The sequence below is a fragment of the Podarcis muralis genome, chromosome 1 (assembly GCF_964188315.1).
Source record: "Podarcis muralis chromosome 1, rPodMur119.hap1.1, whole genome shotgun sequence".
In the NCBI taxonomy this organism is placed as follows: Eukaryota; Metazoa; Chordata; class Lepidosauria; order Squamata; family Lacertidae; genus Podarcis; species Podarcis muralis.
In genome coordinates, this window is record NC_135655.1 from 82,553,269 (window position 1) to 82,569,942 (window position 16,674).

The window sequence follows — 16,674 nt, forward strand, 5'->3', positions numbered from 1 at the left end:
CGACCATTTCTCTACCGATTTTTAAAGACAGGTTTCCGCAAAAGTCATTTTGTCATAGGAGAAAAGGTCGAAATTATATTTTTTGGACATGTGGTGTCATACAATTCAAACTGATGTTATTGCTTCAATAGCATCTCGAGTATTAATTTATTTAGACCCAAGTGCCACCCATCTTTTGCACGGTGCTACATAGGAATATTCCAAAGCAGCCCAATTTAGACCGTTGTTGTGGGTCTCCAGAATTGTGTAGCTGACAGTAAATATGCATGGGGAAAAAATTCTAAGTCTGGGATCCCAAATCCTCCTTCCTTTATTGGTATTTTCATTTTTGGCATAGATATTCTTGGAATTAAAGAGCCCCAAAGGCATTTTCGAAACAAAGATTAAATTTTGTTAAACTATTTACTCAGTATGTGAATTGGAATTCCTCTTAAGATATAAACTAGTTTAAGAGCATTGACTTTTCCCCACAGGGTTAGGTTCAATGACTCCCATTTGTCAATATCCATTGATACCTCATGATATAGTTTGTTGCTGTTTAATCACGCTAATGTAGATAAGTCTCGTGGTATTCATATGCCTAGATATTTAATGTTGTCTATGCAAATACAAAATTAGTATTGTTTAAACGGTTGAACCAAAAAGGTTATTTCCTATTAACATCAACTCCAATTTGGACCAGGTTATAGTATATCCACAGATATTGCCAAAAACATCTATGGTTTGCAGTAATATTGGAACAGAACTGTGAGGTTTTGTGATGAACAGAATAGTATCATTTGCAAACATTATCAATTTGTATTAAGAAGATTGAGTTGTTTAGGTATACTTTTATAACTCTATTAGGATACGTGACACTTTTCAGAGAAACATGAGCAAGAGGGTTGCTGAGTCAAGGAGCATACAGTCTAGATGCAGATGAGTTACAGCATAGGGACTACAGTGCCAGGGGGAATTACATATAGTGAGAGTAAAAGATAAACAAAGGAAGAATTGGAGCAAATATCTTTCATAAAATGTTTACACTCAGAAGTAACTCCCACTGCATTCAGGTGGACTTACTCTCAGGCACTACATGAAGACAGATTGAAGCTCCTGATTCCAGAATTACTTGATGCAAGAAGTTTGAACCATCGGTACTCACAAATATTAAGGCCTGTTGTTGTTGTTGTTGCTGCTATTGTTACTCCAGGTGTAAGACTGTGAACTAGTGTGAACCCACAAATGTACAACTAACCCCATGGAATCTTCAATGAAAACTAATTTGAACACCAAAAACAGTCATGGCTTTAGACTTATATTCTTTATGAAAACAACATTTTAAATGCCCAGGATAAACCCTTTTAAAGGCTGTGTATTCTACTCCCTTAAAATATGTCCTGTGGAAACTCAGAAAAATCTGGACCAGGGCTGATATCAAGACTTAATTTGCTTTCCCTCTCAAAGGATCAATCAAGTATTAGTCAAGAATGTGCTCAGAAGTCCAACATATTCTGAGAGTATTGAAGGATAGGAAAGAGAGAACCTAACCATTTCATGAAAATATTTTAAGGCTGAGGGCTTTGACCAAGGCTCTCTTAACGTCTTTGTTCCTCAGGCTGTAGATCATAGGGTTTAGCATAGGAGTAACAATCCCATACAACATGGAAATAATTCTGTCCTGTTTGGGCGAATAGCTGGAGGTGGGGCGAACATAGGTGGCAATGGTGGTCCCATAAAACAGGAAAACTACAGTCAAGTGGGAACCACAGGTGGAAAAGGCTTTGCGCCTTCCCTCAGCAGACTGCATGCGCAGGATAGTGGAGATGATATAGATGTAAGATATCAGAGTGACCAGGAATGCACCACCTCCTAAAATGCCACCCACAAGGAGAGCAGCCAGTTCAGGGAGGTAGGTAGAGGAGCAAGAGGCAGCCATTAGTGGTGGAATATCACAGTAATATTGGTTAATTTTATAGGGCTCACAGAAGGATAATGTAGAGGTCAATGAAGTATGAATCATGGAACTGATGAAGCCGGTTAGCCAGGTCCCTGCAGCCAGCTGAACACACCGCCATTTTGTCATGAAGTTTGTGTAGTGCAAGGGACTGCAGATAGCCACGTAGCGGTCATACGCCATCACTGAGAGTAATAAAATTTCAGTGCCCACAGCATCAATCAGAAAGAAGAGTTGTAATACACAGCCCACAAATGATATTGACTTGTCCTCTGACAAGAAGACCTGGAGCATCTTGGGCACAGTGACAGTTGGACAAAGGACATCCAGGAAAGACAGGTTGCTGATGAAGAAGTACATGGGCGTCTGGAGGTGAACATCCGTCGCTATTGCCATGAGGATCAAGCCATTCCCTGCCAGAGTGATCAAGTAAATCAGCAGAATTGCTACAAAGAGGAAGATTCGCACTTCTGGGAGATCAGACAGCTCTGTGAAGTAAAAATCTCTTGTTTTTGTAATATTAGCTTTCTCCATTGCCACTCAAATAGCATATCTAAAGCACGGAGAAAACAAAAGCAGATTTGTTACAAGAGCAAGAGCAGGGATCATTCAGTTTGTAATCTAAGGGTAGTTCTGTTATTAATAAGACAGCCAGTCAGGAAGCATGGTGCCAATGCCCCACGTCTAGGGGATCGTAGGCACCTAGGTCCCCTTGGTATCAGTTTTAAGGGGCCAGGCTCCCTCAATGTTCAGACATTTGTTGTCTTTCTTAAAACTACAAGTTTGACCTGCAACATAATGTTGCAATGTCCACCCACAGTGAGACAGCATTTCATGGCATGCTGAGTTTGATAGTTTCCCTCCACCTAAAACATCCCACTTAAAGATGTTGTCCTCTTCTGCAAATGTCAGGGTTTCCTACATCAGATTATACCTTTTCCTGGTGTGCATGGTACCCTTTGGGCTACATCAAGATAGCATGAATTTGCTATTAAAATATATTAATCCAGTCAATGTCCATTTGTTTTCTAATGTTAAACTTTGTAAAACCAGATACAAATTATTCCAGCTTTTTCATCAGCTATTTTCAACGGACAAAATAAGATTTTTCAAAATATTTTTCATTTAAAAATGTCATTAATTTTTCATTAAAATGCATGATGAAAGAGGAAAATCCCAATATCAATAAAACAGGTATAGTATCATCTAACAACACTACCCTCCAAAATTTCACTTCCTCTTAATACCAGACCTTTTTAGGGTCAGAGAGTTATTTGCCAAATCTGTCAATGTTTAATAGAAATAAATGGGTTGGAAATTTACATAATGATACCAGTGTATTGCAGACATACAATAATTGTTATAAACAGTAACTGAACCTACCTTATACATTCCCACAACTGAATTTTAAATCAATGGAATGGGTTTTAATACAGAGTTGAAAACTAAATGGATTTAAAAATTAAGTCATCACAACAATGTATATTGTGAAGATGATATAGTATTTCTACTGCAAAACCGAAAGCTACAGTATAAAGTCCCTTTTTACTGATAAGGGATTCAAGATTGTGACATGGAAATTTGCCCATCACCCACTGATATCATGAGATCTGATGTCTGATCTTCAGCTCTTTGAATGAATACAGTTTGCCTATCACTAAAAAATAGCACTACCTACCTAAAATGTTTGACTGCCTAAGTCTGCCAGTACAATAAAGCATCTACTTGCCTTCCTTGCTTTTCTTGTAAGTAAGAGTCTTTCCACAGTAAGAGAGGGCAATGTGAAGAATTTATGTCTCATCAGGAGAATGATGTCATGCCTCTTCTGAACTAAAATTCAATAAACAATGCCTCTGACTTGAGTCAAAGGGGCAAAGTACTGTATTATTTTTCCCTTGGTACAACAGTGTGGGTGAATGGTATCGAGACAAAGTGTCTATATTGGGACAAAAGTCTCTGAGGAATCCAGCGGTCCCTGAGTTGAAGTCTCAGAAGTGTGCAAATTCATTTGGCCAAAAGGTATTTTGAATGCAATGGCCCTGATCCACGGAACATGGGTTGTGCCCAAGTTCTGGTGAACTCAATGGAATCTACTTTAACCTTGAAATCTCATTATCAAGCAAGAATATAAAAAAAAAATGTGGAGTCAAGAGAAATGCTGGCATATGTTTTCTGAAGTAAAGTTTAAAAAACACTACATCTGCCATGAGAGGAAATGGCACCAAGAGAAAGAAAGACATTTGGACAAAGGTCTCAAAGGAATACTGCAGTTGCTGACTTGAAGACTCATACGCGCAAAAGCTCTTTTGGCCAAAAGGAATACAATGGTCTTGATCATGGGCTTAGCCAGGATTTTTGTTTTGGGTGGGGCAGGCTTCTGTTGGGGGACAGAACCTCAGTTAGCTATATAATTTTATTGATTTTTATTGATGGGGGGGCAGCTGCCCCTCCCTGCCCATGCTCCTGATCCAGAGAAAAAAAATGTTAGTCCTATGTTCTGGAGAACTCAAGCAAACTTTATTTAACCATAAAATCTCATTGATTTCTATGAAGTTCGAGGGCAGCAGATTTACTTGGGACCAAACCTGGTTTAAAAGGCTTTTTTCTAAACTGCATCTTGCATTCCTGTTATCTTCCATTTGCGAGGCCACCCAGAAGAATCTAGAAATGGTGGTGTGCGCTGTTAACTATCCAGCTATTAGAAAGTCACAAATAGGGAGAAAGAAGATGGTATCTCAAATAGCTTGCCAGGATTATCTTCCTGTTATCAACACACAGACGGAAGCTGCATTAGTCAGCAAAATCAATATCAACTTCAACATGCCAATGCCTTCAGTATGTGTAGATGTCAGGGAGTGTTGATAACAAATGAGTGTAGTTAATTAGCTAGAAGATTTATTGCAAAAACAGAGTTCACTGGAGCGGCGATCACAGCTGTCCGTCTATAAATCAAAGATGTCCCTTCTAAGGAGGGTGCTTCCAGCGAGACCAGAAACAGCCAAACTTCTTCTTGTGACGCATTCTGTCTTGCAGACCCCCCTTATGCCCCTGGACCTTGGACTAAGGGGGTCAGCTCCCACCCCTTCCTCATTCTCTGAAACAGTACTTCCGTGGTCCTTCACGCTCTCTGAGCTGCTTCCGTTACTAGCCCCTGCAATTTGTCCTTCACTAGTACGCCGCCAAGCTGCCAGCTGACCTTCTGCAACTCTGCTATCAGCTGACATTCCTAAGGGTGGGGGAGTTGACTCTCGGCTATAATCATCCTGTCTTGCAGTTAACTCTCTCTTCCTGGTTACGTCCTTCACTGGGAGCTGGCTGCAAACTTTCCCTGGGGGCTGGCTCATGCATTACAGTTGATGAGGGCTAAGGAGCCTTTCTTAGCCTTAAGTACCAACCTTTGCCATTAGTTTACACTCTTTGCTTTTTTGTTAATCTCCAAGCCCAACTCAAACATAAGAGCTGATGCTTTTCACCTAACTATCTAGGAATCCATGGTTGCCCAAGAGACTTCGCCTGTCTCTGTAGAAGAAAATTTCTTGTGGAACAATACACTCACACACCTTGCATTTTACGCTTGGCTTTCCATCATTCCTATGCTGAGGAGATTTCCATGTCACCACCATCAACCCCAACAGACCTCATCCTTGCAGAATCAGGAAATGCATTAAACTCTCTCAAGTCCACCCCTCCCTCTCCTTCCCCTGCCTTCTGCTTTGAAGCCCCATGAAGTCCCCTTCTCTTGGGGAAACGTGTTCTCTTTCTTGTCTGTTGTCTCACCCTAAAATCTCAATTCCCCCTTTCCTCACTATCCATACCCTCCCGCTGCAAAAGGGTGACTGTCCAAAGTCTCTAACCTGCATTCTTGTTATTTTTGCCTTAAAACCTTCTCAGGGCCCCACTCCTGAACGCCCCTATTTCCTCTGACTATCTCTGTTTCTCTTCTGCAAGCAAACAAGTCTAGTCACCCACCCACCCTGGTTCTAAAAGAACTTTCACCTCTTGAGCCAACATCCTTTCTCTGCCTTCCTTCACCACACCCGTGTTTTCAAATGAGTATCTAGGAAAATTTGAGTGTCAGATTGCATGTGAGAATTGCAGACTTGTGTCCAAACTGCATAAGGTATTTACTCAAATCTAATGTGCCATCGAATCTAATGCGCACCTTTATTTTCGCAACATAATTTGGCAACCAAGAAGTGCGTATTAGATTTTAGTAAATATGGTACTTCATAACAGGTCATTAAATGATTGTCTCCCAGTACAGGCTCATAAGAAGGAAGGAAGGAAGGAAGGAAGGAAGGAAGGAAGGAAGGAAGGAAGGAAGGAAGGAAGGAAGGAATATTGTAGTGACTTTTAGCTCAGAAGTACAACGTATTTGAAGGACAGTATTCAATGACAAATGGAATGAACCCAATAATTTCATGAAAAACTTTTCAGGTGAAATGCCTTGACCAAGGCCCTCTTAACATCCTTATTCCTCAGACTGTAAATCATAGGGTTTAGCATAGGAGTAACAATCCCATACAACATGGAAACAATTCTGTCCTGTTTGGGCGAATAGCTGGAGGTGGGGCGAACATAGGTGGCAATGGTGGTCCCATAAAACAGGAAAACTACAGTCAAGTGGGAACCACAGGTAGAAAAGGCTTTGCGCCGTCCATCAGCGGACTGCATGCGCAAGATAGTAGAGATGATATAGACATAAGAGATCAGAGTAACCAGGAATGCACCACCTCCTAAAATGCCAGCAACAAGGAGAGCAACCAGTTCAGGGAGGTAGGTAGAGGAGCAAGAGGCAGCCATTAGTGGTGGGATATCACAGTAATATTGGTGAATTTTATAGGGCTCACAGAAGGATAATGTAAAGGTCAATGAGGTATGAATCATGGAATTGATGAAGCCGGTTAGCAAGGTCCCAGCAGCCAGCTGAACACACCGCGTTTTGGTCATGATGTTTGTGTAGTGCAAGGGACTGCAGATAGCCACGTAGCGGTCATACGCCATCACTGAGAGCAAGAAGACTTCGGTGCCCACGGCATAAATCAGAAAGAAGAGTTGTAATACACAGCCAACAAATGATATTGTCTTGTTCTCCGACATAAAGATCTGGAGCATCTTTGGCACTGTTACTGTGGGGCAAAGGACATCCAGGAAAGACAGGTTGCTGATGAAGAAGTACATGGGGGTTTGGAGGTGACTATCTGTTGCTATTGCTGTGAGAATTGCCCCATTTCCTGCCAGAGTGATCAAGTAAATCAGCAGAATTGCTACAAAGAGGAAGATTCGCACTTCTGGGAGATCAGACAGCTCTGTGAAGTAAAAATCTCTTGTTTCTGTGATATTGGTTTTCTCCATTGCCACTCAAATTGCATATCTAAAGTACGGAGAAAAGAAAGCAGATTTGTTAAGAGAGCAATAATAATAATATAATAATTTATTATTTATACCCTGCCACTCTGGGCAGCTTCCAACAGAATATTAAAATACAATAATCTATTAAAGATTAAAAGATTCCCGAAATAGGGCTGCCTTCAGATGGCTTCTAAAAGTCTGGTAGTTGTTTTTCTCTTTGACATCTCGGTAGTGGGAGGGTGTGCCACTACCGAGAAGGCCCTCTCCCTGGTTCCCTGTAACTTGGCTTCTCGCAGTGAGTGAACCTCAGTCTACTTGATATCAATTTTAAGGGTGCCAGGCTCCTTCAATGTTCAGACATTTGTCATCTTTCTAAAAATGTCCACCCACAGTGTTTTATTCACTCCTTTCCACAGTGAGACAGCATTTCATGGACATTTGGCATGCTGAGTTTGATAGTTTTCCTCCACCTAACCCCCCCCCCCCAAGATGTTGTCCTCTTCTGCAAATGTCAGGGTTTCCTACATTAGATGATACTATTTCCTGGTATGGGTGGTACCTTTTTGGCTACATCAAGATAGCATTAATTTGCTATTAAAATATATTAATCAAGTCAATGTCTATTTGTTGCAAATGTTAAACTTTATAAAACCAAATACAAATTATTCCAGCTTTTTCATCAGCTTTTTTCAACTAACAAAATAAGATTTCTCAAAATATTAATCTATTTTTCATTTAAAAATTTCATTAAAAGTACATGTTAAAAGAAGAAAATATCAAATTTTTTTTTAAAAACCACCTAAAATCAATAAAACATGTATTGTGGGATCTAACAACATTACCCTCCAAAATTACACTTTCTCTTAATACCAGACCTTTTTAGGGTAAGGGAATATCTACCAAATCTACCACTGTTTGATAAAAATAAATGGATTGAAAATTTACATAATGATAACAGTGTAAAGCAGACATACAATAATTGTTATAAAGCAATAACTAAACATACATTATAAAGCAGTAACTAAACCTACATTATACATTCCCACAATTGAATTTTAAATCAATGGAATGGGTTTTAATACAGAGTTGAAAACTAAATGGATTTAAAAATTAAGTCATTACAACAATTTGTTTTGTGAAGATGCTATGGTTTTTCTACTGCAAAACCGAAAGCTACAGTACAGTATAAAGTCCCTTTTTACTGATAAGGGATTTAAGATTGTGACATGGAAATTTGCCCATCACCCATAGATATCATGAGTTCTAATGTTTGATCTTCAGCTCATTGAATGAATACAGTATGCCTATCACTAAAAAATAGCACTACCTAGCTAAAATGTTTGACTGCCTAAGTCTGCCAGTACAATAAAGCATCTACTTGCCTTCCTTGATTTCCTTGTAGACTTGAGCACCACAGTAAGAGAGGGCAATGTGAAGAATTTATATCTCATCAGGAGAATGATATCATGCCTCTTATGAAGTAAAATTCAATAAACATTGCCTCTGACTTGAGTCAATGGGCAAAGTATTGTTTTTCTTTTGGCATGGTGGTTGGGGGAATGGTATCGAGACAAAGTGTCTATATTGGGACAAAGGTCTCTGAGGAATCCGGCAGTCCCTGAGTTGAAGTCTCAGAAGTGTGCAAATTCATTTGGCCAAAAGGTATTTTGAATGCAATGGCCCTGATCCATAGAAATGGGTTGTGTTCACGTTCTGGTGAACTCAATGAAACTTACTTTAACCTTGAAGTCTCATTGCTTTCAATGGGACTTGCACAGCTACTTTTCTCAGGAGGACAAAGTCTCTTCAAAGCAATATCTGTTTTAATGTATTTTTAATCTTTTGTTGGAAGCTGCCCAGAGTGGCTGGGGAAACCCAGCCAGATGGGCAGGGTATAAATAATAAATTATTATTATTTATTTTATTATTATTATTATTATTATTATTATTATTATTATTATTATTATTATTATTATTTGCTTATTTCATGATGTTTGTGTAGCATGATGGACTGCAGATAGCAACATACCGGTCATATGCCATCACTGCTAGCAATAAAATGTGAGTGCCCACCACAGCAATCAGAAATAAGAGTTCTAGCATGCAGCCAACAAATGATATTGCCTTGTCCTCTGACAAGAAGACCTGGTGCATCTTTGACACAGTGACAGTTGGACAAAGGACATCTAAAAAAGATTAATTACTGAGGAAGAGTTACATGGGGCTCTGGAGGTGAACATCTGTCCCTTTGGCCAAGAGAACTGCCCCATTCCCTACCAGGGTAATCAAGTAGGTCAGCAGAATTGCCACAAAGAGGGAGATTTGCACTTCAGAAGATCAGGCATCTTGGTGAGGTAAAAATCTTTTCTTCTGTGATATCGTCTTTCTCCATCTTCCTGCCAATCCGGTCAACTGGGATATCTAAAATACAGTAGAAACAGAGTAAATTTGTTTAAAGCTTAACTACTTAACAATATATAATTGATTACCTTTCTGACTTTTATTTACATAGAGCATGATTCAATTTTTGTGTCTCCACACACCCCTCATCCACCCGTGGCTACCAGCTTGGCCAGAGGGGACTGGCAGCTGAGTGGGAGGGAATTGCCTGACCCTTGTTTGAAACAAGGTCATATGTACTTTTCACTGTGCAATAATTTAGAATAAATATAGCAAAGCATGAGCCACTGTGAAAAGGAAAAGCCATCTTATCAACAAGCTTAACAATAATCAATTTTGAAATTTGAAATACAAAATTTAGGCCATATTAGGCTTCAAGCAAAACCTGACCTTTGACTGATTAACAGTCTGTGTCCTTCCTAACTCTCTGTGCAAACTAAATGAAATATTTGAAAATGAAAAAAGTAAGGATTTGCTTATGAAATCTCAAATTTTCAGAGAGAAATCATAGAAAGTGGTACTAATATATCTTCAAAGATGTACAGTTCATGCTTGGAATGGGAAATTAAAGATGAAGAGGTCAAGTATGTCATGACAAAGTGGGCAAAAGATGTGAGACATAATACTCAGGGGAAAATTCTGGAGGAATGCTTTAAAATTCATGGCCTGTACCTCATTTAAATGTTGGAAAGGTAAAAAGAAAAAAAAGGAAAAGGCCATTTAGATAATCCTAGCTCAGTACAGTCCCAGCTAAAGAAGATTGGTAAATTAAGTTAATGGAATGGGCTGAAATGGTTAAAATAATTGGGAAATCTAGAAATTAAGATGATAACAATATAAAGAAGAATGGGAAATGCTTATTCTATACACACAAAGCAATGCGCATAAGTAAATACATTAGCAGGATTTCGGAAAACACTTGTAACATGTTAGAAAATGTATTAAAAATGGAAGAAAATAGAAGTTAAGATTTTTTGGGTGTGCCTAAATGAAAATAATAAAATTGAACCTAGGGTGGGGATGGAGGGAAGTCAAGGGATTAAAGTAATCCCAAACTAAGGATTTAATATGAATTGGTTTTTTTAAAAAAAACAACCTCAAAAACAGTATTGTATGTGTGTGGTGGTGGTGGTGGTGGTGGTGGTGGTGGTGTTTAGTTCTGCTGGGGGTTTTTTTCTCTTTTCTTTTCTTTCAATGAAATCTTGTGGGGGTTTTTTGGTAAAAAGTTAATAAAAATATTATTACATTTTTTTAAAAAAACAGTCTGCGTCCTTGGTGGCAAAGATACTTGGTGGGATTCAACTGAGTAGTTGAGTGCATAGAATGAAGTCCACTCATGCCACATCTCCTTCCACCTTGTGCCCCCAGTAATCCCTCAATCTGATGTAGAGGGTTGGGATAAAACCTGGAGCTGGGAGCAAGAGGAGTGCATGGCAGAAGAGAGTGGGGAAGGTCCCATTGTGCAGGTGGACCTCGTTCTCCTGCTCACGGGCCACTTTGCGCTACTCTGAATTCCACCCACTATGTTTCTTCAACTGCAGTCACAAAACCAATGGTATACATCCCTACAAATGGACTTAAAACTTAGGTAGTGGGTTTTAACTCAACTAAATAGATTTAAAAATTAGATAATGGCAACAATATATTGTGAATGTGCTAAAAAGAATTTTTTTACTGCAAAACCTAAACCTACAACATGCATTCCCATTTTACAGATAAGGGATTTAAGATTGTGAAAAGGAAACTTGCAAAAGATCATCAACTAAGATCACGACTTCTGATCTCTGATTGTTAGTTTGTGGAATTAATACAATAAGCGTATGAGTAAGAAACAGCACTGCAAACGGAAGCCACTGGCCTTTCTTGCTTTCCAAGTAATCTGTAACACAACATTATCAAGCAAGACGATTAAAAAAAAAGTGGAGTCAAGAGAAATGCTGGCATATGTTTTCTGAAGTAAAGTTTAAAAAACACCGCATCTGCCATGAGAGGAAATGGCACCAAGAGAAAGTGGCTACATTTGGACAAAGGGCTCAAAGGAATACTGCAATTGCTGACTTGAAGACTCATACGCACAAAAGCTCTTTTGGCCAAAAGGAATACAATGGTCTTGATCATGAGTGTAGCCCGGATTTTTTTTGGGGGGTGGGGCAAGCTTTTGTTGGGGGGCAGAAACTCAGTTAGCTATGTATTTTTTATTGATTTTTACTGATTTGGGGAGAGCAGCAGCCCCACCGTGCCCCACCCTGCCCATGTTCCTGATCCAGAGAAAAAAAATGTTAGTCCCATGTTGTGGTGAATTCAAGCAGACTTTATTTAACCACAAAATCTAATTGATTTCTATGAGGATCAAGGACAGCAAATTTGCTCGGGACTAAACCTGGTTTAAAAGGCTCTTTTATAAACTGCATCTTGCATTCCTGTTATCTTCCATTGGAGAGGCCACCCAGAAGAATCTAGAAATGGTGGGGTGCGCTGTTAAATATCCAGCTATTAGAAAGTCCGAAAGCGGCAAAGAAGATGGTATATCAAATAGCTTGCCAGCAGCGGCGTAGCGTGGGTTGTCAGCACCCGGGGCAAGGCAAGAAATTTGCGCCCCCTAACCTGTGGATTTGCGCCCCCTAACCTGTGGATTTGCGCCCCCTAACCCGTGGATTTGCCCTAACCCCAGATGTTGCGCCCGGTGCGGCCGGCCCCCCCTGCACCCCCCACGCTACGCCACTGCTTGCCAGGATTGATCTTCCTGTTATCAACACACAGATGGAAGCAGCATTAGTCAGCAAAATCAATATCAACTTCAACATGCCAGTGCCTTTAATATGAGTACATGAGGCCTGAAAAGCCTTTCTTAACCTTAAGTACAAACCTTTCCATTAGTTTACACACTTTGGTTTTTTGTTAATCTCCAAGCCCAACTCAAACATAAGAGCTGATGCTTTTCACCTAACTATCTAGGAATCCATGGTTACCCAAGAGACACTGCCTGTCTCTGTAGAAGAACATTTCTTGTGGAACAACACACTCACACACCTTGCATTTTACCCTTGGCTTTCCATCATTCCTATGCTGAGGAGATTTCCATGTCACCACCATCAACCCCAACAGACCTCATCCTTGCAGAATCAGGAAATGCATTAAACTCTCTCAAGTCCACTCCTCCTTCTCCTTCCCCTGCCTTCTGCTTTGAAGCCCCATGAAGTCCCCTTCTCTTGGGGAAACGAGTTCTCTTTCTTGTCTGTTGTCTCACCCTAAAATCTCAATTCCCCTTTTCCTCACTATCCATACCCTCCCACTGCAAAAAGGTGACTGCCCAAAATCTCTAACCTGCATTCTTGCAATTTTTGCCTTAAAACCTTCTCAGATCCCCAAACAGCGTACGATGTCAAAACTGCATATGGAATTTACTCAAATCTAATGCACCATCAAATCTAATACACACCTTAATTTTCGCAATATAATTCGGCCCAAAAGAAGTGTGCATTAGATTTCCGGAAATACGGTCCTTCATAACAGGTCATTAAATGATAGTCTGCCAGTACAGGCTCATAGGAAGGAAGGAAGGAAGGAAGGAAGGAAGGAAGGAAGGAAGGAAGGAAGGAAGGAATATTGTAGTGACTTTTAGCTCAGACGTACAATGTATTTGAAGGACAATATTTAAGGACAGGGAGGATTGAACGCAATAACTTCATGAAAAGCTTTTCAGGTGAAATGCCTTGACCAAGGCCCTCTTAACATCCTTATTCCTCAGACTGTAGATCATAGGGTTTAGCATAGGAGTAACAATCCCATACAACATGGAAACAATTCTGTCCTGTTTGGGCGAATAGCTGGAGGTGGGGCGAACATAGGTGGCAATGGTGGTCCCATAAAACAGGAAAACTACAGTCAAGTGGGAACCACAGGTGGAAAAGGCTTTGCGCCTTCCCTCAGCAGACTGCATGCGCAGGATAGTAGAGATGATATAGACATAAGAGATCAGAGTGACCAGGAATGCACCACTTCCTAAAATGCCAGCCACAAGCAGGAGAACCAGTTCAGGGAGGTAGGTAGAGGAGCAAGAGGCAGCCATTAGTGGTGGAATATCACAGTAATATTGGTTAATTTTATAGGGCTCACAGAAGGATAATGTAAAGGTCAATGAGGTATGAATCATGGGATTGATGAGGCCGATTAGCCAGGTCCCAGCAGCCAGCTGAACACACAGCCTTTTTGTCATGATGTTTGTGTAGTGCAAGGGACTGCAGATAGCCACGTAGCGGTCATACGCCATCACTGAGAGTAATAAAATTTCAGTGCCCACAGCATCAATCAGAAAGAAGAGTTGTAATACACAGCCAACAAATGATATTGACTTGTCCTCTGACAAGAAGACCTGGAGCATCTTGGGCACAGTGACAGTTGGACAAAGGACATCCAGGAAAGACAGGTTGCTGATGAAGAAGTACATGGGAGTCTGGAGGTGAACATCCGTTGCTATTGCCATGAGGATTGAGCCATTCCCTGCCAGAGTGATCAAGTAAATCAGCAGAATTGCTACAAAGAGGAAGATTCGCACTTCTGGGAGATCAGACAGCTCTGTGAAGTAAAAATCTCTTGTTTTTGTGATATTGGTTTTCTCCATTGCCACTCAAATTGCATATCTAAAGTACGGAGAAAACAAAGTAGATTTGTTAAAAGAGCAAGAGCAGGGATCATTCAGTTTGTAATCTAAGGATACTTCTGTTATTAATAAGACAGCCAGTCAGGAAGCAGGGTGCCAATGCCCCAAGTCTTTGGGATCGTAGGCACCTCGGTCCCCTTGGCATCAGTTTTAAGGGGGCCAGGCTCCCTCAATGTTCAGACATTTATTATCTTTCTTAAAACTACATGTTTGACCTGCAACACAATGTTGCAATGTCCACCCACAGTGTTTTATTCACTCCTTTCCACAGTGAGACAGCATTTCATGGCATGTTGAGTTTGATAGTTTCCCTCCACCTAAAACTTCCCACCTAAAGATGTTGTCCTCTTCTGCAAATGTCAGGGTTTCCTACATTAGATGATACCTTTTCCTGGTATGGGTGGTACCTTTTTGGCTACATAAAGGCAACATGAATTTGCTATTAAAATATATTAATCAAGTCAATGTCAATTTGTTGCAGATGTTAAACTTTATAAAACCAGATACAAATTATTTCAGCTTTTTCATCAGCTATTTTCAACTGACAAAATAAGATTTCTCAAAATCTTATTCTATTTTTCATTAGAATATTTCATTAACTTTTCTTTCAAATACATGTTGAAAGAAGAAGATATCAGATTCTTGTTAAAAAAAACCTAAAATCAATAAAACATGTATAGTGGCATCTAACAACATTACCCTCCAAAATTACACTTTCTCTTAATACCAGATTTTTTGGCAGGGTTAGAGAATTATCTGCCAGATCTGCCACTGTTTGATAAAAATAAATGGATTGAAAATATACATAATGATAACAGTGTATTGCAGACATACAATAATTGTTATAAAACAGTAACTAAACCTACATTATACATTCCCACAACTGATTTTTGAATCAATGGAATGGGTTTTAATACAGATTTTAAAACGAAATGGATTTAAACATTAAGTCATCACAACAAGGTATATTGTGAGGATGATATGGTATTTCTACTGTAAAACTGAAAACTACAGTACAGTGCTTCCTCAGGTTACAGATGCTTCAGGTTATAGACTCCGCTTACTCAGAAATAGTACCTCGGGTTAAGAACTTTGATTCTGGATGAGAACAGAAATTGCAAGGTGACAGCGCAGCGGAAGCAGGAGGCGCCATTAGCTAAAGTGGTGCTTCAGGTTAAGAACAGTTTCAGGTTAAGAACGGACCTCCAGAATGAATTAAGTTCTTAACCTGAGGTACCAGTGTATAAAGTCCCTTCTTACTGATAAGGGATTCAAGATTGTGACATGGATATTTGCCCATCACCCACTGATATCATGAGATCTGATGTCTGATCTTCAGCTCTTTGAATGAATACAGTTTGCCTATCACTAAAAAATGGCACTACCTACCTAAAATGTTTGACTGCCTAAGTCTGCCAGTACAATAAAGCATCTACTTGCCTTCCTTGCTTTCCTTGTAAGTAAGAGTCTTTCCACAGTAAGAGAGGGCAATGTGAAGAATTTATGTCTCATCAGGAGAATGATGTCATGCCTCTTCTGAACTAAAATTCAATAAACATTGCCTCTGACTTGAGTCAAAGGGGCAAAGTACCGTATTATTTTTCCTTTGGCACAGCAGTGTGGGTGAGTGGTATTGAGACAAAGTGTCTATATTGGGACGAAAGTCTCTGAGGAATCCGGCAGTCCCTGAGTTGAAGTCTCAGAAGTGTGCAAATTCATTCTGCCAAAAGGTATTTTAAATGCAATGGCCCTGATCCATGGAAGATGGGTTGTGCCCAAGTTCTCTTTGCTTTCAAAGGGACTCACACAGCTACTTTTCTCAGGAGAACAAAGTCTCTTCAAAGCAATTATTTGTTTTAATTTATTTTTAATTTTGTTGGAAGCCACACAGAGTGGAAACCCAGCTAGATGGGCGGGGTATAAATCCATTATTATTATTATTATTATTATTATTATTATTATTATTATTATTATTATTATTTGCTTATTTCATTATGTTTGTGTAGCATGATGGACTGCAGATAGCAACATACCGGTCATATGCTATCACTGCTATCAATAAAATGTGAGTGCCCACCACAGCAATCAGAAATAAGAGTTCTAGCATACAACCAACAAATGGTATTGCCTTGTCCTCTGACAAGAAGACCTGGTGCATCTTTGACACAGTGACAGTTGGACAAAGGACATCTAAAAAAGATTAATTACTGAGGAAGAGATGCATGGGGGTCTGGAGGTGAACATCTGTCCCTTTGGCCAAGAGAACTGCCCCATTCCCTACCAGGGTAATCAAGTAGGTCAGCAGAATTGCCACTAAGAGGGAGAT

At 39.8% G+C, this 16,674-nt stretch overlaps 3 protein-coding genes across 3 annotated transcripts; all 3 read right to left on the minus strand.

The window, feature by feature from the left end:
- Positions 1 to 1,534: 1,534 nt before the first annotated feature.
- LOC114601804 (olfactory receptor 5V1-like) lies at positions 1,535 to 2,470 on the minus strand. Its single transcript, XM_028739328.2, has one exon. The coding sequence runs from the start codon at positions 2,468 to 2,470 to the stop codon at positions 1,535 to 1,537; it is 936 nt and encodes a 311-aa protein (XP_028595161.2).
- A 3,831-nt stretch (positions 2,471 to 6,301) lies between these two features.
- LOC114601790 (olfactory receptor 5V1-like) lies at positions 6,302 to 7,291 on the minus strand. Its single transcript, XM_028739304.2, has one exon. It carries the CDS (start codon positions 7,289 to 7,291, stop codon positions 6,356 to 6,358), a length of 936 nt encoding a protein of 311 aa, XP_028595137.2. The 3' UTR covers positions 6,302 to 6,355.
- Positions 7,292 to 13,373: 6,082 nt separating this feature from the next.
- LOC114601796 (olfactory receptor 5V1-like) lies at positions 13,374 to 14,309 on the minus strand. Its single transcript, XM_028739315.2, has one exon. The coding sequence runs from the start codon at positions 14,307 to 14,309 to the stop codon at positions 13,374 to 13,376; it is 936 nt and encodes a 311-aa protein (XP_028595148.2).
- Between the last annotated feature and the right edge of the window lie 2,365 nt (positions 14,310 to 16,674).

Coding starts and splice junctions, on each gene's coding strand:
- LOC114601804 (XM_028739328.2), bottom strand. CDS start 2,470: ATGGAGAAAGCTAATATTACAAAAACAAGAGATTTTTACTTCACAGAG.
- LOC114601790 (XM_028739304.2), bottom strand. CDS start 7,291: ATGGAGAAAACCAATATCACAGAAACAAGAGATTTTTACTTCACAGAG.
- LOC114601796 (XM_028739315.2), bottom strand. CDS start 14,309: ATGGAGAAAACCAATATCACAAAAACAAGAGATTTTTACTTCACAGAG.